Raw genomic sequence first — 25,724 nt, forward strand, 5'->3', positions numbered from 1 at the left:
ACAATGCTGACGATGAGATACAATATAGACCGAAGGAGTATAAAATATGAATATAGAATGAATACAATTTATAAAATATGAGTATAGAATATGAATGATCAGTTATGTACATAAAGTGTGGGAGTGCAAATAACAATATTGTGCATTATTATGCTTTTTGTGCAGTATACAGCAGCAGTGGTGTGTGTAATATACAGATGATGTGATGACTGACAGTCCTGATAATGCAGTACTTATGATAAGAAGCAGTGAATATAATTATGGTGAGTTGTTATTCAGGGTGATTGTCTGGGGAAAGAAACTGTTCCTTTGTCTGGCAGCTTTAGTAAACAAAGTTCTGTAGCACCTGCCAGAAAGGAGGAGCTGGAAGAGGTTGTGTCCAGGGTGTAAAGGGTCAGTAGTGATTTTCCTTAAGATAATTTACCTTAAGATATTTACAGATATAAATAAATGCTGTGTTTTTAAGTCAGGAAACTGTGTGGAAAACATTTAATAGTTTTTTATTTATATTAAATGTTGTGGAATATCAGTTATGTTCAGCTTAAATCTACAGCTACAGAAAAACATTTAGCTAAATTTGAAGGAGCGTGTTCTTTTCTCTGTGCAATACTGATTCACTTAATACATCTATTAACACATTTATCTGACATTTATGTGTGTGTCACCTCATGCCTTTACAGCTGTAAAGGTTCTCTGAGTTGAGTTAGTGCCTGGAGAAGAGGTAAGTCTTTAGTATCGGTTTGAAGACATCGTGCTGATGATGAAGGAGAAACTGAACATGTGAGGGTCTCAGTGAGATCTTTAAAACAGAGGATTTCCTCAAAAAAAGTAAGTTTGTGTGGTGTAGAGAAATGTTTTAAGGCAAAAGAAATGTGTTCAATCTACAGATAAATGCATTAGAGAGATTTAAAATATTCACATTGGATGAAGATTTTTGGTGTTAATTCAGTCTGAAATGTCTAGTTGTTGGTTACAGAAATGCTGTGATGCTGAAACTGTACTCATGGCATTTAGCAGCTCTGTTTGTGACAAACTCCACGTCTGAGGTTGGAGATAATTACACTTCATGATCCAGCCACAAAACTCTGAGGTGTTTCCATAACAATAACTCATCAATACTGAATGTTTTCTTTCACCACAGGGATCATCGTTTTGTCCCCGCAGCCGTCGTCTGCCGTTAAGGCGCTGGAGGTCCGTCTCAGAGCGGCAATGACGCTGCAGTGTGATTTGTCGTATCATTATGAGATTAACTAGCTGAGGATGAGCTCAGACATTAACCCTGAACCCCAGATGGTTCTGGGGCTGAAGAATGATGGAGATTTATCCATCTACTGGAGTTGCAACAGTTCCAGTTTCCAGGGTTTCATTGAAAATCGGTTTATTCAGCTGAGAATCGTATGCATGTCCGAAGCAGACCTTGTAACGTACTTCTGCGTTGCGATGAATGAAAAGTGGATCGAGTTTGGTGAAGGAGTGCGGCTGTACGGTAAAGAACAGGAGGATGAAACATCACGTTGTCTGTTGGTTCCTGCTCATCAGTTCTGTATTTTTTGGGGTTTTTTTCCAGCCGTCTCAAGATGCCAAGGTTACGTCTGTAAAATCTGTGTGTTGTTCACAAACTCATGCGAGTTTCATGATGAGCTGTAGATTAAAAAGTTCTTTGGAATATCTTTTACAGTTTTTTTGTATTGCTTACACACTAAAATTAAAAGTAGTATACTATTAGCAAAACCTTACACTCAAGAGGCAAAACATCAGCCCATATTTTCACAACTATAAGCACATTGTCAACCTCACACTTGTTGCAGAACTCTACACACAGTGATTTGCAAAACACTAAACATACTTAACATACATTACACACAAAAATCTATCATGGAGTCACTTCCTTGCAATACCAAAGCACTGACTGTCAAATTACTGCACCGTCCAGCCAATCGGTTCAACACAGTCATCAGGTGTGCAAACACTTGTTTGCTTAATTGTAGACACACCAATCAGGTGTATAAGCACTATAAAAAGCAGCATCGGTGAGTTCATCGGTCTTCAAGCACTTGGAAAGAGTCAGAGAAAGAGTAAGACATGGAGGAGAACGAGGAGAATGTGGAGGAGGACAAGGAGGAGGAAGAAAGGGAGGAAGAGGAATCATTTGAGGAGGAATCAAAAGAGGAAGAGATGGAGGCCATGCTGGAGGTAGCGGTAGAAGAAGAGGAAGAGGAAGACAAGAAGGTGCTCAAAGAGGACCGAATCTGACAAATGAGATCCGCGCAACACTGGTTGACCACGTTGTCAACCACGGCCTGACGCTGAGGGAGGCTGGACTGTGAGTACAGCCAAATCTAAGACAATACACAGTGGCAAGTGTGATAAGAACTTTTCGACTGGAAAATAGGTATTGTAAAAATATCATCATATGAAAAACATCTGCACGGTTTCAGTAACTGCTCACAGTACTGTATTCTATGCACTATCAGCACTTCTGTTACCTTTTCCTATGAAATTACTGTACTATTGTATACTGTTTTTTTTTCCTACATAGGATTGAGGGTCAGGAACGACAAGGGGGATGGCCTCCTATGTTCACAGAACATCAAGAGAAGGAGATAGTAAAAAAAAAACATGGTTTTGGCCAACAATGCTATAACACTCAATCAGCTCCAAGCTAACATTGTCAATAATCATGCCAGTTTCAACGATATCCATCAGGTCTCAACATCAACACTGGCACGCAACCTACAAAATAAACATATTCAAATGAAGCAAATTTATCGAGTGCCTTTCGAGCAAAATTCCGAAAGGGTGAAACGACTGCGGCATGATTATGCAGAGGTATGTATTCCCTTTAGCAGTGTGTTCTTGCATACTGTCTCATAATCTTTTACTGTACTGTAATATGTATACTAGATCTACACTGAACTACACAATTTTGCATGACACTGTTCTTCAGAGAGTTTTACGAATGGATGGAGAGGATATCCAGCATGAGTTCATTTACGTAGATGAGGCTGAGTTCAACCTGACGAGAACACGAAGGAGGGGAAGAAACATCATTGGCCACAGGGCTATAGTCAATGTCCCAGGGCAACGTGGAGGTAATATAACACTCTGTGCAGCCATTACACAGAATGGCGTCCTCCACCGGCCATGCCCATATGGGCCCTTACAACACAGCATCCATACTTACATTCTTGGGCCAATTGCACAACATAACAGCAGCAAATCAAATCGATCATATGCAATACATTGTTGTCTGGGACAATGTGTCTTTCCACTGCTCTGCTCTGGTTCAGAACTGGTTTCAGCAACATCCATATTTCACCGTCCTATATCTTCCACCATACTCTCCATTCCTCAACCCTATAGAAGAGTGGAAGGCATATGATCTCCGTCTCCAGGCTGAGGTGCCCCTCATCCAAGCCATGGAGGAGGCCTGTGACCAGATGGAGGTAGCAGCAATGCAAGGATGGATTCGTCATTCCATTGACGTTTCTTTCCAAGGTGTCTTGCTAATGACAACATTGCTTGCGATGTTGAAAAATTCTCTGGCCAGATCCAGCTAGGAGAAGACACAATGTCTAGTTTTTTTGGTTTGTTTTTTACAGTAAACTTACAGTACAATACGTAAAGTGACATTTTGTTACAGTATTATGAATCTCCATGACAACATTTTGTGGGGAGATGACAAATAAAAGAGTTTCTTCAGTCTGCAACATTGGTCTTGTGTAGTGTTTGGTGATGTCACGGACGCAGGATAAAAGGGACCCAGATGCAGGATAGACAAACACAAACGGGGTTTAATAACAAAAAGACACGAAACATAACACAGACTGACAACAGAACAAAACAACAGTAGATTCCGCGCCGAACCAGGCAACGCGGATTAACTAAATACTACTAATAATCAAGACACATGAGGGACAGGTGTGCAGAAGTGGGCAGGAAGAGACAAGGGAGACATGTGACAGAAAAACATAAATAAAAGGCACATGGCCAGAGTCCGGGCTGAGTCCCGACAGAGCCCCCCCTAAGGTGCGGCTCCCGACGCGCCAACCCGTCTTGTTAGTCCCGACGGGGCCCGGGTGGGGGGAGCAAGGCACACGGCAAGGCAGGTGGGGGGAGCAAGGCACACGGCGACGCAGCCAGAGAGGGCACAGCCGAGCTGAATGGCCAAGCACAACCCCCCTACCCGAGTCCAGAAAAAACAGAAAGGGGGGGAGGGAGGGCGGGAAAAATCATCAACAGAACAGAAAAAAACAACAACAAAACAAAAACAGGGCAAAACGCAGGCCTGCAACACCCCCCACGGACAGGAAGTGGGGCGGCGTCCTCCACGGAAACTAAATGTGAAGCGACCCCACCAAACAGGTGCGGGGCGATGTCACAGGACACCGAAAAAACAAAACAAAACTCGGGCTGGTGAAATGGCCCGCAACCAGGAAGTGAGGCGGCGCCCCCACGGAGAAACCGGAAACGGGGCGACGTCCCTCACCGAAAAAAATGCGGACCGATGTCACCAAAACCATGGAGTCCAGGAAAAAAGACCCAAGAAGAAAAAAAAATGTTCCCAATCGGCCGGTCCAGGCTGTCGCTCTCCTGCTGGGTCCTGGTGTGGCGGAATCTTCTGTCACGGATGCAGGATAAAATGGACCCAGATGCAGGATAGACAAACACAAACGGGGTTTAATAACAAAAAGACACGAAACATAACGCAGACTGACAACAGGACAACAGAACAAAACAACAGTAGATTCCCCGCTGAACCGGGCAAAGCGGCTTAACTAAATACTACTAATAATCAAGACACATGAGGGACAGGTGTGCAGAAGCGGGCAGGAAGAGACAAGGGGCGGGGCAGACATGTGACAGAAAAACATAAACAAAAGGCACTTGGCCAGAGTCCGGGCTGAGTCCCGACAGGTGAATTTACATTATATTTGTACTTTATTGATGGTAGCCTACTCTAATCATAGGGAAGTAGAAGTGCTAAAAGTGTTTTAGGTTTATCACAGCAGAGTGTAACTCGTGCAAACAGAGAGAAACGTGTGTGTTTCATATGGTAACAAAGTGTGGTTTTTGAACAGAAGTGTATAGTTTTTACAAGAGTGTTTAATTATGCAAGGGATCTGTAGTGTTTTGCTAATTGAATGTGTGGTTGTGCTAATTGTGTGTAGTGTTTTGAAAACACAGGCCCTGTTTTGAAAATCGTGCTTAAGCAATCCAAAAAAACTGTATGTTTTTATGTCTGTGTAGGTGTTATTACTGCCCACGTTCTCTCCACAACTCTACTGTAGCTTGTACCCACATCCTGTTCTATTTCTTTCTTCTTCTCAGACTCAGACACCGGCTCTCAAGACCATGAAGGACTTTTTCATACCCACATAATGATCTCAGGAGTGTTGAGCTGCGGCGGTCTCCTCATGATGTTCACCATCCTCGCTGTCCACCTCATGACCGGTGAAAGAAAGCTGTGCTAGAGTGCGTACTGCTTCTTGTTGTTTGTTGTTGTTTACTGATCTTATTCCTGTATCTCAGTTGGATCGACTTTTTCTCTTACTCAGTTGTTTTAAATAATAAATCTAGACTAATAATTACATTAAACTAAAGGTGTTCAGGTTCATTTCAGTGATCAAATAAACAGAAACATTTGAGGCTGAAATTAACTTTATTCCAACGTGCAGAAGACTAACAGTCAGGAAAAGCTGAAACTGCTCAATGTTAATGTTACACAATACAGAACTGAACACGGGCATCACAAAATAACACAATCAAACAAGATAAACATAAAACATGATAAAACAATAAAAAGCCACAATAAGACAAGATAAAATACTATAAAACACAATAAACACAATCACTTGTATTTTGTCTCACATTTTAAATGAAGTAACACAATAAACTCAATGTTAAAACAATGTTTTCTCAGTATTCATTTAGATAGTGTTACTGAATGAAAAGGGTGGGGTGTCTGTGTGTGTGTGTCTGTGTATGTGCCTGTGTGTGAGTGTCTGTGTGTGTGTGCCTATGTGTGTGTTTGTGTGTCTGTGTGTGTTTGTATGTGTGTTTGTGTGTGTGTGTGTATGTGTGTTTGTATGTGTGTGTTTGTTTGTGTGTGTGTATGTGTGTGTTTGTGTGTGTGTATGTGTATGTGTGTGTTTGTGTGTATGTGTGTTTGTATGTGTGTGTATGTGTGTATGTGTGAGTCTAGGCTTGCTCTATAGATCATATTTGCTACTAAAGAGAGAACCAAAGATAGTCACTATTTAGATTTAGAGTTCTAAATAAATCTGTGGTGTAGTGACGTGTTACTGAGTCTGAGGTTCTTCACACAGCCACATACTGTATGAGCAGGTGAGATCCTTCACCCTGATGGGTTTGTGAAGCTTCCAGGAGATGGCAGTAGTAAAGAAGAAGAAGAAGAAGAAGAAGAAGAAGAAGAAGAAGAAGAAGAAGACGAAGAAGAAAAAAGGAAAAAACTGAATTGGAAGACGATGAAATAGAAATTAGCTTTCAAAGTTAACATAAAAAAAGTAAAGACAAAGAAACAACACCAAAAAAAACCCAAAAAAACCCAACAAACTTGAACACTCTATTAGACTGGTGCAGCTGATGAACAGGATGTTCCTGGTGTATTTGTTACTTGGTAAGCTGTGTAAGACGAGTCGGTCCTCGACGTCCTGTTACATGAAATGCATGAAAAATAAAATCTGAGAAACAGTTAATGATAATTGAGTGAAACAGGAGAAAGATCCAGCATGGATCTACAACAGGGGATTAATTATAGCTGTACTGCAAGTATGTGTGTGTTATTACACAGTAATAACCGTCAGAGTTTACGTCATTTTCATCTTGACTTGTTGCATGTAAATGACACATGTTGCTTTTAAATTATTCTTAATTTTAAATATGCTTGAATACTTTGGAAACTATACTGCTTGAATACTTTGCAAAAACACACGTGTATCCCCCGATTTATATTCTATTAGAGTCTGATTCAGGTATCATGTGACTGTTCCATCTATCAGGTCTATCAGGTCTGCTTGGCTCCCTGTCCGTGACCTCAGGCCTGTCGGTGATGATCGAACACACGGTCAACATTCCTTGTAATCGTAGGTGTTCTACAGTTGAATGGTATTGGAAGAAAATCCAGGTCTATAATTTCACTGAAGGAAATCTCAGGGTTGCTCCTGAGTTTGAAGGCAGGATTAAGTTCTCTGAAGTAAACGTGAGAGAAGGAAACGTCTCCCTCACTGTAACCAGCGTGGAGTACAATGACCGAGGCTGGTACGTGTGTTCCTGTGATGGACAGAAGGACTGTGATCACTACCTGGACGTTCTCGGTACGTTCTTCACAAGTCACACTAGATCTGGCGCAGATTTCGATCACACTGGCTTTTGATTGTGATTTTTAACTGTTTTTATTGCTTCTTACACTGGAACCAATTGTGTCTGGGTCCAAGCTTGTTCTGATCTAGAGTTGAATCAGAATCAAAGTTAAAAAAACATCGATGAAACAAATAAAACACTGTTTAGACAATGTGATTCTCAATCTCCGCTAGTCCATTCTATCACCTGAAATACAATTTTATTTATTTATTTATTTTATCCCAGTTCCAACTCAATTAACTGCTGCTATTGGAGATAAAACGATGGTGTCTTGCTACGCTGAAACAGACAAACTCACATCCGAATCGAACGTCAACGTCCGATGGGAAAAGGATGACAAGCTGGTGGTGAAGCTAGAACACGGAGAGATGGAGTTTGGTCCAGGATTTGAAGAACGGTTTTCTGTATCCAGAGAAGATTATAAGAGAGGAAACCTCTCTCTAACCATTGATGATGTCAAGAGCTCCGATGCCGGATTATACAAATGTTCTGCTCTGAATGGAAAAAACAAAACCCCTGAGATCGTCACTCTTATCGTTACAGGTTGGTATATTCTCTTTAACTTTCTTTAATCAACTGATTTCAGAATCAGAATCAGATTTATTTGCCATCTGTTGGCACACACAAGGAATTTGGATCCAGCAGTTAATAAATAACACTATACTATACAAGGAAACAATGCACACGATGAGATACAATATAGACAGAATGAGTATAAAATATATAAAATATGAATATAGAATATGAACGATCAGTTATGTACATAAAGTGTGGGAGTGCAAATAACAATATTGTGCAATATTATGCTTTTTGTACAATATACAGCAGCAGTAGTGTGTAATATACAGATGATGTGATGACTGAAAGTCCTGATAATGCAGTACTTATGATAAGAAGCAGTGAATATAATTATGGTGAGTTGTTAATCAGGATGATTGTCTGGGGAAAGAAACTGTTCCTGTGTCTGGCAGTTTTAGTAAACAAAGTTCTGTAGCGCCTGCCAGAAGGGAGGAGCTGAAAGAGGTTGTGTCCAGGGTGTAAAGGGTCAGTAGTGATGTTTACTGCCCGGTTTCTGGTTCTTGTGTCGTACAAATCCTGGGGGGTGGGCAGGAGGGCACCAGTTATTTTTTCTGCTGTTTTTACTGTGCGTTGCAGTCTGTTTCTTTCCTGTTTTGTTGCTGCACCAAACCAGATGGTGATGGATGTGCACAGGACAGATTGACTGCAGTGTAAAACAGCATCAACAGCTCCTGTGGCAGACCAAACTTTCTTAACTGATGTAGAAAGTACATCCTTTGCTGTGCCTTTTTGATGATAGAGTTTATGTTGCACTCCCATTTCAGGTCTTGGGAAATGGTAGTGCCCAGGAACTTGAGACATAATTTCAGACATAACTACAGATTTAAGTGCTGTTCAGAACTTGCTCGAGTAAACTGTCCAGATATAACCACAAATATGTCACACTAAAACCATGACCTGGCTGTAAATAAACTCAAACTAACTAAAAAATGTTGTTCGTGAACAATTTTATGAAAATATTTCTAAATTCAATTCCTTAAATCCCACAATGTGCCACGGGATGTTGGGGTTAAATGCTGGTGAAACCTCTAATCAAGTAGAACCTTTAACTTCATCTTCAGCCTTTACATTCATCAAATTGAGCTGATCTTTTAAATTCTATCAAATTCTATTAATAGTAAATCTTTTCAAACATAAAACATGTCTTTAAACATTTATTTAAACACTGAGCTTCTGTTTGAAGTGTTTTTAACTTATTTGTATTGATTCTTCTTTAGTTCCTCCCACTGATGTTCAACATGTTTTAAATCTGAAGATAAAAGTTCCTCTATACCTCTTTAAAATATTATATTAATATTTTACAATGATTTCATACAAGACTGAATTCTACTGAAAGGGAACTGAGTTGAGTTGTTGATGTGATTCAGTTCACTGAGAGTCATTTGTTCTTTCCTGTACTAGCACATGACACCGTCAGTGTGGTGAGCGGTTACATATTCATCTTCCTAGCTGGTGCTGCTGGTGGTGTTCTGTTGGCAAATTGGAGAAAACTAGCTGCACTTCTCTGTTGTCAGATGTATCAGCACCAGCCAGTCTTAGGAGCTGAGGAGAAATGAAACAGCTGCTAATTCAATGGTTTTTTTTAAAAGATTTTTTTAACTTGAAGTATTATTTGTTATTTGTTTACAGATCTTCTGTATCTTATCTTCTGACTTTATCTTTTGTTCTCACAGCAGAATATTTTATAAAGTCATAAACAAAAGTCTGTAAGTAGCTCAATGGTTAAGGCTCTGGGTTACTGATCAGAAGGTCAAACCTGGGCACTTTTAATCTACCTCTTACCTCTAACAACTTACCTCTAACAACTTACCTCTTATCCTTATCTCTTACCCTTACCTCTTATCCTTGCCTTACAATAATCATCCCCATACCTTTTCCGTGAAATCTGACTGTAGTTTGGATGTATAATGCTTTCTCTGAGTTTTTGGGAACCAAGAAACCTTTTTTGGGAAACCGCCATATCTCAATCCCATAGTACAACCTGGAATTCTGTAATAATGTCACCAAATTAAGCAGATAGTCATCAAAAACAAGTTCAGTTCTTTACTAATGTTAGGAATGATGCTTACTGTCAACTAGATATAGTTATGATCAGTGTTGTCACTTTCTGTGCTTGTAAATATTGTTTAATACTAATCTGATCGATCTGATCATCAGCCCAAAGACTTAACCACTGATTATCTTGAGCTAACTGACTTCTAATAGCTTTCATTTCTTTGCACTTTAAATATAAGCTTAAAATTTGTTTTAATCGCATTTATTATAGAAAAATGCAGGGAAAAATATCCTGCTGTTTCCACTCACTTGATTAGTTGCCTTTTATCTTTCATATTTTATAATGTGAATTAACAACTACAAAAATTCAGGTACAATAAACACCTCAGAACCAGCACATGGTTTTAAACATGAAAGCAAATGGTTCAATAGTAATTTTCTACACTGTGCACTGAGCTGCTACTTTAGCTGCTGATTATAGATCATGGTCTTTACCTGAACACTAAAAAGACTCTGTCTTCTCGCTCAGCACTCTCAGTGCCACTATTAAAGTGTTTCCTGATATTTTCTTGAAATGCTGATAGCTTAAAAAGTTTTAATTTGAGATGCAAATGTCCAGTGTCATCATGTGATATTTGAATCTACAGATTAAATCTAGCATTAACAAGTTTTTGCACAAAACAAAAATGACCTCATTAGATGGTTCTAGATTAATTACTTAGCTAAAACATGTAATATTACTTGTGAAAAATTTAATATAGAATGACTGGAAATTAATTGAATGTTCTGATTATTTTGTCCCTATTTTCATTTAAAATTTCATAATTTTATAAATCCCCCTTTTTTTCTTTGGGAGTTTGACTCATTTCATGCTCCTGTAAGCTGCTTTTTTGTCCTTAGCTATTTTTATATGTTTCATTATCATTGTTGTTATTACTGTATGGTTTTTATTTTTTTTTTTACATTTTTAATTGAATTTTTAAATAAATTAACAAAATGAAATTGATTCGTGTTTGTATATTTAAATAAGATATTATTACTGCAAATTACTGATGAATTATTGCCACCACAGTGAGATATTTCAATCCTAAATAAACCTAAAATAAATCTAACCCCTCACTGTTTCAGTGAAGATTTAGCAAACATCCGAAAACAAAATCAAAAGCGATTTTTTTTGTTCATTTGGACAAAAATTATGAAGATTTTCTTATAAATATGAGTTTTAACGAATTATTTGCCATACTGATGTATTTCTGAAGTTTTTAGATTTCATTAGAGACTCAGATCAGTGACGTAGTGGAGTTACTGTTACACTGTACAGGATATGTCCTATTTTAATTTCATTAGATCGGCTATAAACACTCGTTCCTCTTCAGCTTCACTTTATTCGCTCGCTTCAAGTCATTGAGACAAAAAACATGAATTTACAGCTTTACCTCAAAGCTCTGACACTGGAGACTCCTTACACACGTTACTGTATACAAACATCTCCTTATTTTAAGAAAACCGAAATGTTAGAACATCTGTTGAATGAGCTGTTGCTATAGAAACGACATGAACGCAAACGTGCATTACGGTCAGAGAGAATGAATCAACACCTTCTGACCAATCAGAGTCCAGAACTCATCAGCACTGTGGTGTACAAATGAAATAAAGCACAAGCATGTTTCTAAAATAAATAATAAAACAGATCAATAACATTTCTGGTGTAATGTAATATTTTAATGTTCGGTCTCTGGAGATTGTGTGTCATGTCGTGTTGTGTTTGTGAAGGAGCAGGTTTCAGGTGTTCATCATGAGGTCATGGAGTTGTGTGGCTTTTAAATCCTGTTACAAAAAAGAGCAAAAACCTCAAAATTCAATTACAGAGTTTTTGCTCATCATCTATTTATGTGGCTCTGGATTAAAGTGCTCTGGTTTAGAGATGTGAACAAAAGCTCAGAACGTGTTTACCACAAGAGTTTCACAAGCAAACAAACACCTGGATTTGAGAGCAGGAAGTAATTAAGGTAGAATTTCTCAGGACTAATATAAAGCTGGTGTCCAAGCTGAGGAGAGAACAGACACGCTCTGAGATCGTGAAGATCGGCTCTGGTGAGGTGAGTATATACAAGAGCTCATTTTCTTTCATTTGTTCTTTGATATTTTAAATAAAAAAGTTAAAACAAAACTGGACCTCGAGCTGAGCCTTGAGGAACACCTTCAAAAATGAACTCTGTTCATCTCTTTTATGTTTTATACTTTTGTAAGGTATTTTTACAGTCTTTCTCAGTCTACAACCATGAAGCTCTTTGTTTTTGTCACCTTCCTGGCCTCAGCTGCCTGCGTAAGACACTGCATCACATCAATTCTCTTTGAAAAAAAAATAATTCTTTATGCCAGTTTGATTAATCAGTTATTTCACCTTTATCCTTGCAGGTGATTTCAGCCAAGGTAAGAAAACACAACGTTAGCCAAAATTGGAAGGAGTTTGTGGGTTTTTCTGTTTTGTTTCATTGCTGAATCTTTCAGAAGAAAGTAGAGTTTAAAGAAGCTGGAAATAAATAAATGTGTGTCACTAGCATTTAGATTTAGCGCTTAGATGCTAAGAAAATTTAGTATTGAGTCAATTGACATGGACTTCACCTCCTGTATTCCCACACTGAGTAGAAACTGCTGGTGGTCGGAGGTCTGAATGGAGGTGTTGTTGGTCTGAACCCCGGTCTTGTCGGAGTGAACCCCGGAGTCGTCGGTCTCAATGGAGGACTGTTGAACCCCGGGCTGGTGGTTGGAGGCATGAATCCGGCTCTGCTTGGAGGAGGTGGACCTTTCCTCGCTCAGCCAGCTGTTGCTCCAGTAAGAATATCTTCATATCTTTAGAATTTTAGGGTTTTTCATCATAAAATGTCTGAGTTCTCAGAGTGAAGCACAGACTGCAGTGGAACCTGACTTTTATTTGATATTTAATAACAAATTTAATAAAAATGGCTTAAAACCATTCAGAAATTAAGAAATTATTATTTTTTGATAATAAAATATTCTGACACATTAGAATAATTTGTCATTTCCCATATCATATTTAAGAAATAATCTACTGTGATAAGTTTTACATGATTTTTATATTTGTCATATTTTTATTTAGAAATGAAATCATTTATTTATTGAGTGCTGAAATAATGATTAAAAAGTTGAGTTTAAATTTTAATGTAAATGCTATTTAAATTTGTTTCACTGTAAAATAAAGAGAAAGCTGGTTTAGTTTATAAACTTTACCTCAAGAATGAGGATTTTTATCATTAGGATAATTTTTTTCCTCAGATGTTTCCTGGAATCCCTCCCTACATGCTCCAGCCTCCGTTCGGAATTCCCAACGCTCCGGCTCAGCTCCCTCAGCAGTTCCCCTTCCAGCCGAACGGGGTATTTAACCTCCTGTGGGGTTTTTGCATTTCCACTCATCTCCAGTCTTTAGGGTTTCTTTGTAGCTGGAATTTTAGCGCTAAATATCCAAAGATCTGAGGATGTTGACGATTCTGTATGAACATCATCACAATAAGACGTCACATCACCAAAGAAAGCAGTTTTCTTTAAAAAGCTAAAAATAAACAAAGGAAATTCCTTTTTAAACAGTTATTAAACTTCAAGGTCTGAATTTTCCAAAAACTTTTTTATTCACTACAGAGAAAAAGATCTAAAATTATCAACCGGTTACAATTAAATCATTAGAATGTTTGTTTAATTGATAATGAGGTGATTTGAAGGTTTAAAGCTACAGCGTGTAATTATGTTTCTGCCCCCTGGTGGTTTTAGGGATTGCCCTTCCTGCCCCCTGTCAATCGTCAGGTTGTACCTCCTCAACAGCAGGCAGCGGTAGGTTTACACATCTTTACTTAAAATGAGGAGAGATGGAAGGTAATATGTTTGTGTGTGTTTGTGTGGTACATGACGTAAACGTTTTTTCTCTGATGAGTCACGGTGTGTTTTTCAGGGGCAGATAAACCCTGGGGCAAATAGACAGCAGCCTCAGGGTGACATGCCGGCTGGAACAGTGCCACGATTCAGGGTAATTCACACACACACACACACACACACACACACACACACACACACACACAGAGATTATCTGCTACTTTAAACCACAATCTGGAAAAGTTACAAAACATATTCATTAAAAAAATAACTATATTTCAAATATTATAAAATATAATAGTGTAAAATAATCTCACACTGTGATTTTCTATATTATATTTAGTTATTATGGCTTTCACACTATTTTCTGTTAAAAGATTGGTTAAGGTTTGGGGTAGGGGGAAACTAGGGTTAGGGTTAGGGAGTAACCAGAGTTAGGGTTAGGGGTAGGGGTAACTAGGGTTAGGATTGGGGTAGGGTTAGGGGTTGGGGTAGGATTAGGGTTAAATAACCCTAAACTGAATACATTAAACTGATCCAAATTACAGCCAGCGGTTAATAACAACAGCTGATTATTATCATCTCTCCATGTGATGTGACTGAGTGAAGAGGGAATAAATAACAATACCAACAATAATCTGTTCATTTGATTAAATTAATGTGAGATTAATAGAAGGTGTTGATGTGTTCCTCAGCGTGCTCTCTCTCAGCGCTGGAGAATTCAGAATGATCAGCTTGCTCAGGTAACATAACCATGACGATAATGAGACATTAGAAACACCTTTTAGGAAATGTTATTTACTTACGGATACTTTGTGATGTAGGGTGACGTCTCGTGATGTTTGCTTCATGATCACACCTTCAGTACAAACTTTAATTATCTGTATAAAATAATAATAATAATAATAATAATAATAATAATAATAATAATAATATCTAATAATGCTTCTTGTATTTGTTGTGGTAAAACACTCTCTCTCTCTCTCTCTCTCTCTCTCTCTCTCTCTCTCTTTCTCTCTCTCTCTCAGGTTTGACCAGGAGCAGCTTCTAATTGAACTTTTTTAGAAACGATCATTAGATGACAAAATGTAGAAATTGTAGAAATATTATACTGATTGTTAGAATTAGATAATTAGAAAATAGAAAAGAAAAAAATGCAAATTGTTTTGGTTTTGACGTCATTTGATGATCACTAATAAAATTATTCATGCATGAAAAAAACATTCTTGTGATTATTTTATTGAAATTTCTCACTTCTATTGAAAAAATGTGTTAAAATAAGCAAATAAACATGAAAGAAAGTTATTCCCAATTTCACATAAAGTGTTTTATTCCTTTTACACTAACAGCAGTTTACAGACATCATATTTTTAGTTGTTTCTCCTTATATTAGAAAATACTTCCTGTTTTATTCGTCTCATGTCCTGTTGTCTGTTTCCTGTTGGGGGGGCACGGTGGCTTAGTGGTTAGCACGTTCACCTTACACCTCCAGAGTTGTGTGTGTGGAGTTTGCATGTTCTCCCCGTGCCTCGGGGGGTTTCCTCTGGGTACTCTGGTTTCCTCCCCCGGTCCAAAGACATGCAAGGTAGGTTGATTAGCATCTCTGGAAAATTGTCCGTAGTGTGTGATTGCGTGAGTGAATGAGTGTGTGTGTGCCCTGCGATGGGTTGGCACTCCGTCCAGGGTGTATCCTGCCTTGATGCCCGATGACGCCACAGGCACAGGCTCCCCGTGACCTGAGGTACTCCGGATAAGCGGTAGAAAATGAATGAATGAATGAATGAATGAATGAATGAATTTTTCCTGTTGATTAAAGAACAACAGGCCATATTTTAAACCCATTTAGATTTAGATGTCTTGTGTAATTGAAGCAGCTCTAAGCAGTCGTTCCTTTATCACCTCTGTCTCTCATCCTGAATTTACTAAAAGAAAACAACCATGAAAGAAACTGATAAATCACAGAGAGTAAAATCTCCTCTTTCCTGAATTCCAGCTTTACCTCTGACACTGGAGACTCCTTCCATATATATATACACATATATATATATATATATATACGACATAAACATCTCCTTACTTCAGCATAAAGATTTACAAGATTTATTTAAATTTATTTGTTAAAGAGTTGTTGCTATAGCAATAGTGCCGCTTTCAAAGGAGAACGTAAACTGTCATAAAAACACCTTCTGACCAATCAGAATCCACTCTTTATTTTATCCATTGTATTGCGCTCTCTAATATTAGCTTAGTCTTTTTTTGTCATCTTCCGGCCAGTCAAAAAAGCTGATAATGACCCGGAGCTCAGACGTGGCATTTAGGTGCAGATTAAACAGAGTGCTGAGCTCAGGAAGTTCCTCCTCCTCAACATGGTCATTAGTCTAACTCCAGACTCCGATCTCTGACACGCTTTGATTAAGTTAAAACAGAAGCATGACACAGCAGCCGGGTTAAAACCAGGACAATGACATCACGTGACCAAACCTAGACAGTCATGAGTAAGAGGAAAGAAGTTGTTAGGGTGCACTGAGGTTATGTGGAAGTGAATGTTCTGGCTCGTTTAGCTCCTCGTTCAGCTCCTCGGTCAGGTGAAGTCATCGGCGTGTGATGATATCATGACCACACGGTGCCTCGGCATGTCAGATAAGAGTAGAGGAGACACTTTAAAAGGCTGAAGCCAAAGCAACGTTCTTACAGATCTCATCTCCGCTCCACAGTGAAGGTACGAGCCTGCTACTCTGAGGTCTTTTACTTTAATGTAGTAAAAATTCAGGAGCTTATTTAGATTTTTGACTCGGACATTCGCTCTCACACTTCTTGGTGATTTGTTGTTTCACAGTCAGACACCATGAAGCTCCAGACCTTCATCCTGTTAGCGGTTCTTCTCAGCTTTTGCTCCTCAGCTCCGGTGAGCATTTAATTATTTAAAGTTTCCTGCATTCTGATTGGTCAGAAAGAGTTGATTAGTTTTTTTAGAACATCAGCTATGACAGTAGCACAAGTTCATATGATGTACTTGTGATATATTGTTTTTATAGCAACACCCTGTCACAGTCTAATGTGTGATTGTTAAAGGGATGTGATGATGTTTATGGAAGGAGTCTCCAGTGTCAGAGATGTTCCTTGAAATGTTCCTCAGGAATGGAGTTTGTACTTTACAGTTTATCTGTAACAAAAGATGACTGTTTTTTTTTACTAGCATAAACAGAGAAATGAAAAAAAATTGGAACTCTTTTGTTTTTCAGATGTTACACAACATTCTATGAAACTAGAAATGGATAAACATTATGATGTTCTTTATTAAGTCAAAATAATACTTGTTGTTAAATTTGGTGGCGTATAAAAGGAATTAAACACCTGATGTTAAAGGTGAATTATCAGCTACAGAGGAACTAACAGTATCTGATTAAATGTGAATAAAAACACACACTGTTGTATTTTTGACTGACTCCATAACCATCAAAAAGTAAACGACGCTTTCTCCTCTTCCAGATTCTCCGCCAGCAGTTGGGAATAATTGCCAGTAACAGTAATGAGGTCTTTATCCCCGATGAGTTCATATCTGTTTATATTTTATGTTTGTTTTGTAGATTTGATGTTAATTCATGTTTATTGTGTGTAGATTGTGCGTCTGCCAGGACTCACACTCACTGGTATGGGTTTGGGACAAACACAGGTTCAGGTAAATAAAACAAATCTCACGTCGCTAAATTCAGACACAACACCAGAGTTTATCTACAAAAAAACTGTCTTTCTTTCTTTCTTTCATTCTTCACTGAAAGTTCAGGAGCAGGAAGTCAGTCACTGTCTTCAGTGTGTGTGAAAGTTTTCCTGATTTTTTCCCCTTGTTCCTCTCAGGGTTCTCCATTTCTCACTCCGTTCCTGATCCAGTCACAGCCTGAACTCCTGCTGCCTCCTCAGGTGTTGAATCTTGGTCCTCAGCTTCCTGGACCCTTTCTGCCCCCACAGCAGAGCCTGCCCCCATTCCTCATTCCCTCTCTTCAGCAAGAGCAGCCTACAGGACCCATCAACCCCAACAACCCCCTTCCTCCCCCCAACAGCCAGGACCCCATCCAGGTACAGGTGCCATAGCAGGTTTCAGGAAGAACCCTGAGTGTCTGAGAACCTGCAATAGCTTTAACACGTACTGATAGATCAGTGTACTGTAGGTGGATTACAGGTGTTGTAGGGATCTGTAATGACTTCTTTATTTTTTTTTTTCCCTAAAGGTTCCTCAATACTTCCCGTTCCCTCAGGTACCAAGAGGACAGGTGTGTGTGTGTGTGTGTGTGTATTTCATTCAGATTTTCAGATTAACAGTCCTGTTTCTCCTCACAGGGTTTTCCTTATTATATGAGTTACGGTTTCCCACAAAGAAACCCGCTGTTCAACCACTTGCCCAATCAGAACACAGCAAACCAGAATGTAGCCAATCAGAACCCAGTGAGACCCACTAAAGCCCCAGCGCAGGTAAAGTACCACTCATGGGAAATGTAAAGCATTACAAAAGCTTCTCGTTAAACTGTCAGCTAATGATGCCATACGCAACCAATCAATCGGCTGCTCTGATTTAGCTCACACTCAGTAACATCATACTGTATTTTTCAAATAATTTTTTTTTATTAGAATAACGGGAAGGTGTTGGAGCTGTTGCGCATTACTCCGTCCGCTGATAACCGTGGTGACCGTCCTGGGCGTGGTGTCGATGGGGTAAACACACATTCACACACACTCTACACACACACACTCACTCACACACACACACACACACACACACACACACACACACACACATTCACACACATACCACACACACACACACACACACACATTCACACACACACACACACACACACACACACACACACACACACACACACACACACACACACACACAGGTGCACACACACACTCACACACACACACACACTCACACACACACATTCCTGTGTTATATCTGATACCTAATAAAGTGGGAGTCACAGTGGTTTTGTTGTGTTGTAAACTACAGGATCCTGCGTTCCCGTTCTTCCGGCCGTAAACGTGATGAGAAACGTGTGAGTGCTGCAGCACAGCTGTGAACTTAATGCTTTCATTTTACACAGAAACATTTTTCATTCCTGTTAAATATATTTTCTCTTTTTCCTTACAGACAGATGAAACATTACGCTTGTGTGTGACGGCCCAGAAGCCGGCGACGTTTTCCTCTGTGTAACTGTTATAACAGCTTATAACATCACCTGTGTTCAATGACAATAAAGTCTTATTCTAATGAACAATGTCACATGGGTTTATTTCTCATTTCTCATTTCACCTTCATATCAGTCACACAGTGAAGACAGAAAACAAGTGAATGCAGACACTGATGAGTTTAATTAGAAACCCAACAGTACAGAGTTCAAAAGGAAACAAAGCGTTTTCATTAGTAAAGAATCACGTGACCACCTTCAGCTCCTCTAATCATTCTGTTCAATTAAGCCCTTCTTTTTTACTCAGTTAATTCATTAAAAGACTTTTTTTGTTGATGATCCAATAATATAATGAGCGATAATCTCAGTCCATGTGATCATCTGGGAATAAAAACAACACAGAAAATCATTAGAAGGAAAAGAATTAATATATAAACAGCTCAGACAACATGCTACTGGAATAAAGAGCAAAATACATGAATAAATAAACTAATACTTGCAGGTGTGTGTTCATCTCTATTGTGGAGTATCTTCATCACTCTCAGATCCAGTCTGAAGAATACAATCATCATCATCATCATCATCATCATCATCATCATCATCATCATCATTATTATTATTATTATTATTATTATTATTATTATTATTATTATTTTATGTATGCAATAAACTTAAATAAACTCAATAATTTTATCAGAGTTTTTACTCACCATCAAGAATTTTGAACGCTGTGTATCAGAAGAAAAACAAAAAAGTTCAGAATGATTAAAAGTGAATTAGATCAATACACTTTCTTTATTCAGCAGAAATAAATTTAAAATCATTTCTTACACTTTGAGCAACGCCAAATTCAAAAGAATACGGAGTCTGTTGAGGAAAAAATATAAAATTAATTTGTGTGTGTGTGTGTGTGTGTGTGATCATCATAAAGAGGAAGAATTGTAAATAAAAAATAAACATGAAACAAAAATAAATCATTAATAAAAAATAAAATTACTGTAGAATTGGAGTTGTACAGAATCTTCACGTAGGACTGAGGAGAAAAAGAAAAGAAAAAAGGAAGTTAATTAATGTTTAATCAACACAGTGCTGGGTAATAAACAATATACAGTATAGAGAATTTTATAGTAAGAAAAATATAGATGTTTAATTTAATTTGAAAAGCTTATTTAAATACCATGAGTCCCCGAGGGGGCCTTCTGCCGTGCTAGAAAACAAAAATATTATTATTATTATTATTATTATTATTATTATTATTATTATTATTATTATTATTATTATTATTATCTGCAGTATCTATAATGTAGTTTTTTTATGATGTCAGCGTACCTTAGGTGGAGGTCCTCTGGGCTAAAAATGTAGAATTTTTAAAATACATTAAACTCTTTAATTACTAAAATACTTTAATTCTTCAATCTGTAACATGTTTTTGTAAATGTGGTAATAAAAGAGTGATAAATTATTCATCTTAACTTACAGAAGGTAAGAGAAAAATACTCTCTGCCTGTTCAGAGAAATAAAACACATGATTAAAGAGTGAATAAATAGGAATTATTTCATTTATTTACAGTTTATTACAGTTTATAAGTGAATTTACTGCATCACCTGTTTATTGGGCAGAGTCACGTTGACGTTCTGAAACAAAGAGAACTGATCGTGAAAAATATATTTATCATTTAATCGCATAAATAAACAAACACTGTAATGTATAAATACCTGCAGTGTGACGTTGTCAGCCTGTGTGTGAAGTGTGTAAAAGTCACAATTACAAATAAAGCAGATTCATTTATTATAATCATTATTAGATTCATCGTTAGATTTGTACAAGAAGCTCGTACCCGAAACACAGCAGTGAACTGCAGCAAACTCTGGAACACAAAGCACCATTCTGTCTGTTATTATCTATTACACACTACTGATATTACTGATAATAAATATTTATAATATCATCGAATTATCTGCTCGATTTATACTATTATAGGGTGATAATAAGCAGCTTGTTACCAAAAGCTGATAGAGTAATAATATCTAAAAATAAACGACATATATATATAATACAATTATGTGTAAATATATTAAATATTTATACTACTACTACTACTACTACTACTACTACTAATAATAATAATAATAATAATTATAATTATAATAATAATTTATAAATGTTTTTCATTTTATTTATTTTATTTTTATATTTGTGCATAAGATTCCAGATTTTTTAATAAAGCTTTTATTTAATCTTCTGGGTGAAACTCACGGTGTTGTTGGGGTTCAGTGGTTTTCCCCACAGCAGAATCTCGCCCTCTGGTGGGCGAAAAGGAGGCCGGAAAGGTCGTCTACCTCCCTGAAGAGGTTCAAGAAAAGCATGGCCGTTACCTCTTACACCAGATTTGTGAAGAGAAAGTTTGAGTTGAACTGACACTGTTATAGAAAGCTTCCTCAAGTGGTTCTTCAGCTCAGTGATGTTTTTTAATGTTTGTCACTTTGGGTGAAACGTAAACAGGCTTGTATCTAGCTAAAGAACCCTTGAGGAACCCTGGCATCAGCAGAACGTACGTGACGAGGTGGTCCAGCGTGGTCGCGTGGTTCTCCTCTCCATCCTCCATCTGAAGGCTTCAGAGATCCAGAGATCTGATCAAAAACACTGATTAACACTTCAGGACTGAGGACAATACAGTATCACCAGGAACCTGCGTAACTTCTCCATCATGGAAGTCCTGGTTTCTGATCATTTCTTCATACTAGAGCTTCAAGTCTTCATTCCTCTAACACAAGTCTGACAATTATGATATTTATATTACTAATAAGCAATATTTTCAAATTTTTTTATAGCTACATTTAATGTCAAGAAACAACCACGAGCTTCTCACCAATGTCACATGAAGAACCAACCTTTATTTTGTATTTTTATTAAAGATGTGTTTATTATTTATCGCCGCTGTATTATGTGTCCCTGTAAACGATCTGGTGGCGTCATGTATCTGAAGAAGCGCATTAACACACACCTGTGATTCTGTCTGAATATTTCAATCGATAAATAAACTGAGATGTTTTTTCTCACCTGAGCGATCGTTCCGACGATCAGTAACACGAACACACACTGGAAATTCATTACTGTCTTGAAATTATGGCCCAGAAAGACTCAAACCTGCTCCTGGTCTCAGCTCAGCTCCGGATCCTGACGCCGTATTAATACTGCAGATGATCATTGAGAAACTGCTGATATTACACAAGAGATGTTTCAGGAGTCCAATTATTATTACATCAAACCATCATCTGTAAACCATTTGCATTATATGGCTTAAGATCTGAGACACACCTCCATGTCTCTCCACGTATCTCCTCTACATGATAATCATAAAGAGCTAAATTACTGAATTATTAATGAAATTAAATCACTATTGTTTTTTCAACGTACATCCTGAAACATGTTTTAAATAACACCCACATCAGCAGAAGCACAGATTTATGATTTCTCCTCATCAGAACAGCAGATTAACATTCACACAATTTTACACATTTTATTCTATTCATTCTTTCCAAAAATTTACATATCAGCAGCTGGATTTTCCAGCATCTTTTTTAAAAGATTATTCTTGTTTTATTTTTTTTTTTGTAAGTTATTCACTGTTTTTTTATATATTTTTTTATTATTAACAAATATTCTTTATTATTTAAGACACTTTAAGGTTTTGAACTTAAGTACTATGGAATTTTGTTTCTGCCTCATTTTAAAAAATAATAAAAGATAATTGTGACTTTATATCTTAGAATTTCTGACTTTTTTCCTTGCAATTCTTGTATTTTTGCGCCATATATATCATCATTCTAACGTAATTTCCCCCAGTTACTCATTTTATGTACAATATTATACAGTATTGTTTTCTTTGTAATTTCACAAACATAGAGATTTTATATAAGGAGTCACACAACATAAATCTCAGCCTCCGGACTTTTGCGAGATCGTTACAGAGGAATCAGCTGCGGTGTAAACGCAAAAAAACAGATGACGCAGAAGTGGCATATTTCAATGAATGAGACTTTTAAAGTTTGACCCAGGATTGTTATGTATATATACATATACACATATACATATACATGTTGTTATGTATATTGATTGGTATATATATGTTATAAGTCAACGTAGACGACCTCATGAACAAAGATCCACACTTTGTCCATCTAAAAGCCTCATTAATTGGCGGACAGTTTCTCTGTCTATAATAATCTCAGACATCCAACATTTCTGCTGCTTCCAAGTCACATCTCTAATCTTATAATCCTGTAATGTGTAAAGATCTTAAAATGTTTTACTGACATATTTGTTTTCCTTTTTAACAACAGAATTATCTCCTAATAAATAAATAAATAATACATCATGCTTTAATGTATTCATCAGCATGCATGAAACCTATCAGTAAAAATGTTCAGAAATAGGTTTCGTAATTTTCTATTTTTTTTTAATCTAATAATGTTAAATATTTGCAATAAAGTTGACAATAATGTAAATATTTCGTAAATAGAACTTCATTTTTAACTGTGAGAATTCTGTGCATTTCTGTTTAAAGTGTTTGTGTGTGTGTTTGTGTGTGTGTCTGTGTGTGTTTGTGTGTCTGTGTGTTTCTGTGTGTTTCTGTGTGTGTTTCTGTGTGTGCATGTTTGTGTGTGTGTTTGTGTGTGTGTTTGTGTGTGTTTGTGTGTGTGTGTTTGTGTGTGTTTGTGTGTGTGTGTTTCTGTGTGTGTGTGTATTATCAGGAGCAGTAAATAAACCATGTTTCTGGGTGTAAACACTTACCACAGGAGAAGTTGAGTCACTGAAAGCTCTGTGAAATCTCTGACTCACCGTCTCTGTCTCCGCCGTGTTTATTAAAGCTCAGCATCTGGTTACAGAATTTATTCTAAACTGATCAGAAATAAACACACATTTATTTCTTACTCATCAGAAGGAATTAGTGAGTGTTTAAGTGTTTTTATTAACACACTCTGATGATTACTGCTCTGATTTATTTCATTAATATGCATCTGTGGAAATCAGTAAATCCTCTCAGTGTTCAGTAGATGATGAGCTCAGGCTCCTGATTGTATTTAAATCATCCTGAAGGTTCGTCTGCACTTCAGTGTTTACTCGAGACATCACGCAGCTGTAGCTTCTTCACCGTCATTAATGATCTTTAAACTGCAACTTTAAAGTGAACAATTTCCAGAAGAATGAAGATCACAGTCTGCTTGTTCTGCTTGGGGCTCTTCAGCCTGATCCGGGCTCATGTATATCTTATTTTATGTTTTTAAACTTGTTTTTCTTTCTATTTGTGGATTTGTTATTTATTCTCTGATGACCTGTTTTTCAGCCTGAAGCTGAACCTTACCGTGAGCCTCGATCGCTCTCCAACTCAAACTCTAATGAGGTTTGGAAAACTGAAAATATTTATATATAAATATAAAGGACTTCACTCTGATCTCAGAGTCAAAGAGCTCTGATTAGATCGTGTTTAGATCAAATTCTGGAATATTGATGTGAAAGTTCTGTATACAGGAGCTGCAGCATGACTGTGGATGTTGTTAAATATTTTTTCTTTCTGTCTCCCCTTTTCTGTGTTCTGTGTAATGAGCAGAGGTTTCCGTTCATTCCCTTACTGAACACCCTGACCAGGGATCAGCTCCGTCAGCTGCTGCAGAATTTTCTTATAGGTTTGAGACCTGCTCCACCTCCAGTTCTACCTCCAGCTCCAACTACAGCTCCAACTAAAGCTCCTACTACAGCTCCAGCTCCAACTACAGCAGCAACTCCAGGTCCTACTACAGCTCCAACTACAGCTCCAGCTCCAACTACAGCTGCAATTCAAGATCCAACTACAGCTCCAGATGCAAATCCAGGTCCAACTACAGCTCCAACTATAGTTCCAACTACAGCTCCAGCTCCAACTACAGCTGCAACTCAAGGTCCAACTACAGCTCCAGATGCAAATCCAGGTACAACTACAGCTCCAACTATAGCTCCAACTATAGCTCCAGCTCCAACTACAGCCCTAACTCTAACTTCAGCTCCAGCTCCATCTCCAACTACAGCTGCAACAGCAGGTCCAACTCCAGGTCCAGTAAATTCTGGCCTGTAGAATTAAAGCACAGCGTCCTCCGCTTCTTATTCTTATACAAACCACTTCAGTGCCTTTTTCCTGAATCTCTAGAATTAATTTAAGTAAACTTCAGTAAACATAAAGTTTTAGCTCAATTTCTATTTTCTATTTCTAGACAATTGTGTATCATCACAGTCCTGTGAAAACCCCAGAGATTTACTGAGCTGAACACAATGTATGCTTTATTTCCTTAAATCATTTCTGTTCTCACCTGATAATTAATCAGTGTTAAACTTACACATGTGACGTAAAGCCCACAAAGGATTTGAGTCCAGAATAGAAATTTTAATGAAATCAGACGTTACAGTCGTACATTAAAGTTAACTGTGTTACTGCTCTCAGTAGAAACCCAAATCTCGATTCATTCTTTGTTCTGTTTGTTAATTAAATTTGTATTTAAAATTCATTAATAAATTTGTATTTAACAAACTGCCATTTTAAAGTTTATTCACTGCATATATAATCAACATCCAATCATTGTTTTGCAGAATAAATACAGATAATAATAAAAATGATAAATAAGAAGTCTAAATAATTGTCTTTTTTATGAGGAAGAAAGGAA

At 37.5% G+C, this 25,724-nt stretch overlaps 4 protein-coding genes across 5 annotated transcripts; all 4 read left to right on the forward strand.

The window, feature by feature from the left end:
- Positions 1–6,457: 6,457 nt before the first annotated feature.
- si:dkey-22i16.9 (matrix remodeling-associated protein 8) lies at positions 6,458–10,809 on the forward strand. The gene is made up of 4 exons (XM_060864090.1): positions 6,458–6,640; positions 7,023–7,337; positions 7,609–7,926; positions 9,364–10,809. The coding sequence occupies exons 1-4, from the start codon at positions 6,607–6,609 to the stop codon at positions 9,516–9,518; spliced, it is 822 nt and encodes a 273-aa protein (XP_060720073.1). The 5' UTR covers positions 6,458–6,606; the 3' UTR covers positions 9,519–10,809.
- Positions 10,810–10,926: 117 nt separating this feature from the next.
- On the forward strand, positions 10,927–14,996 carry scpp9 (secretory calcium-binding phosphoprotein 9). The gene is made up of 8 exons (XM_060864096.1): positions 10,927–12,283; positions 12,376–12,390; positions 12,607–12,792; positions 13,255–13,353; positions 13,744–13,803; positions 13,922–13,996; positions 14,538–14,585; positions 14,871–14,996. The coding sequence occupies exons 1-8, from the start codon at positions 12,188–12,190 to the stop codon at positions 14,874–14,876; spliced, it is 585 nt and encodes a 194-aa protein (XP_060720079.1). The 5' UTR covers positions 10,927–12,187; the 3' UTR covers positions 14,877–14,996.
- A 1,574-nt stretch (positions 14,997–16,570) lies between these two features.
- On the forward strand, positions 16,571–19,093 carry odam (odontogenic, ameloblast associated). 2 transcript variants are annotated; one of them, XM_060864093.1, is made up of 9 exons: positions 16,571–16,747; positions 17,332–17,376; positions 17,462–17,521; positions 17,698–17,916; positions 18,069–18,110; positions 18,178–18,309; positions 18,466–18,549; positions 18,851–18,896; positions 18,992–19,093. In XM_060864093.1, the coding sequence occupies exons 1-8, from the start codon at positions 16,688–16,690 to the stop codon at positions 18,878–18,880; spliced, it is 672 nt and encodes a 223-aa protein (XP_060720076.1). In that variant the 5' UTR covers positions 16,571–16,687; the 3' UTR covers positions 18,881–18,896; positions 18,992–19,093. The 2 variants fall into 2 exon arrangements, with proteins under 2 accessions (XP_060720076.1, XP_060720077.1); XM_060864094.1 differs by having other exon boundaries at positions 18,069–18,095.
- A 5,111-nt stretch (positions 19,094–24,204) lies between these two features.
- On the forward strand, positions 24,205–25,454 carry LOC132841669 (anti-sigma-I factor RsgI2-like). The gene is made up of 3 exons (XM_060864095.1): positions 24,205–24,293; positions 24,377–24,433; positions 24,641–25,454. Exons 1-3 carry the CDS (start codon positions 24,237–24,239, stop codon positions 25,139–25,141), a joined length of 615 nt encoding a protein of 204 aa, XP_060720078.1. The 5' UTR covers positions 24,205–24,236; the 3' UTR covers positions 25,142–25,454.
- The last annotated feature ends 270 nt before the right edge of the window (positions 25,455–25,724 follow it).

This window comes from Tachysurus vachellii, chromosome 2 (assembly GCF_030014155.1).
Source record: "Tachysurus vachellii isolate PV-2020 chromosome 2, HZAU_Pvac_v1, whole genome shotgun sequence".
NCBI lineage: Eukaryota > Metazoa > Chordata > Actinopteri > Siluriformes > Bagridae > Tachysurus > Tachysurus vachellii.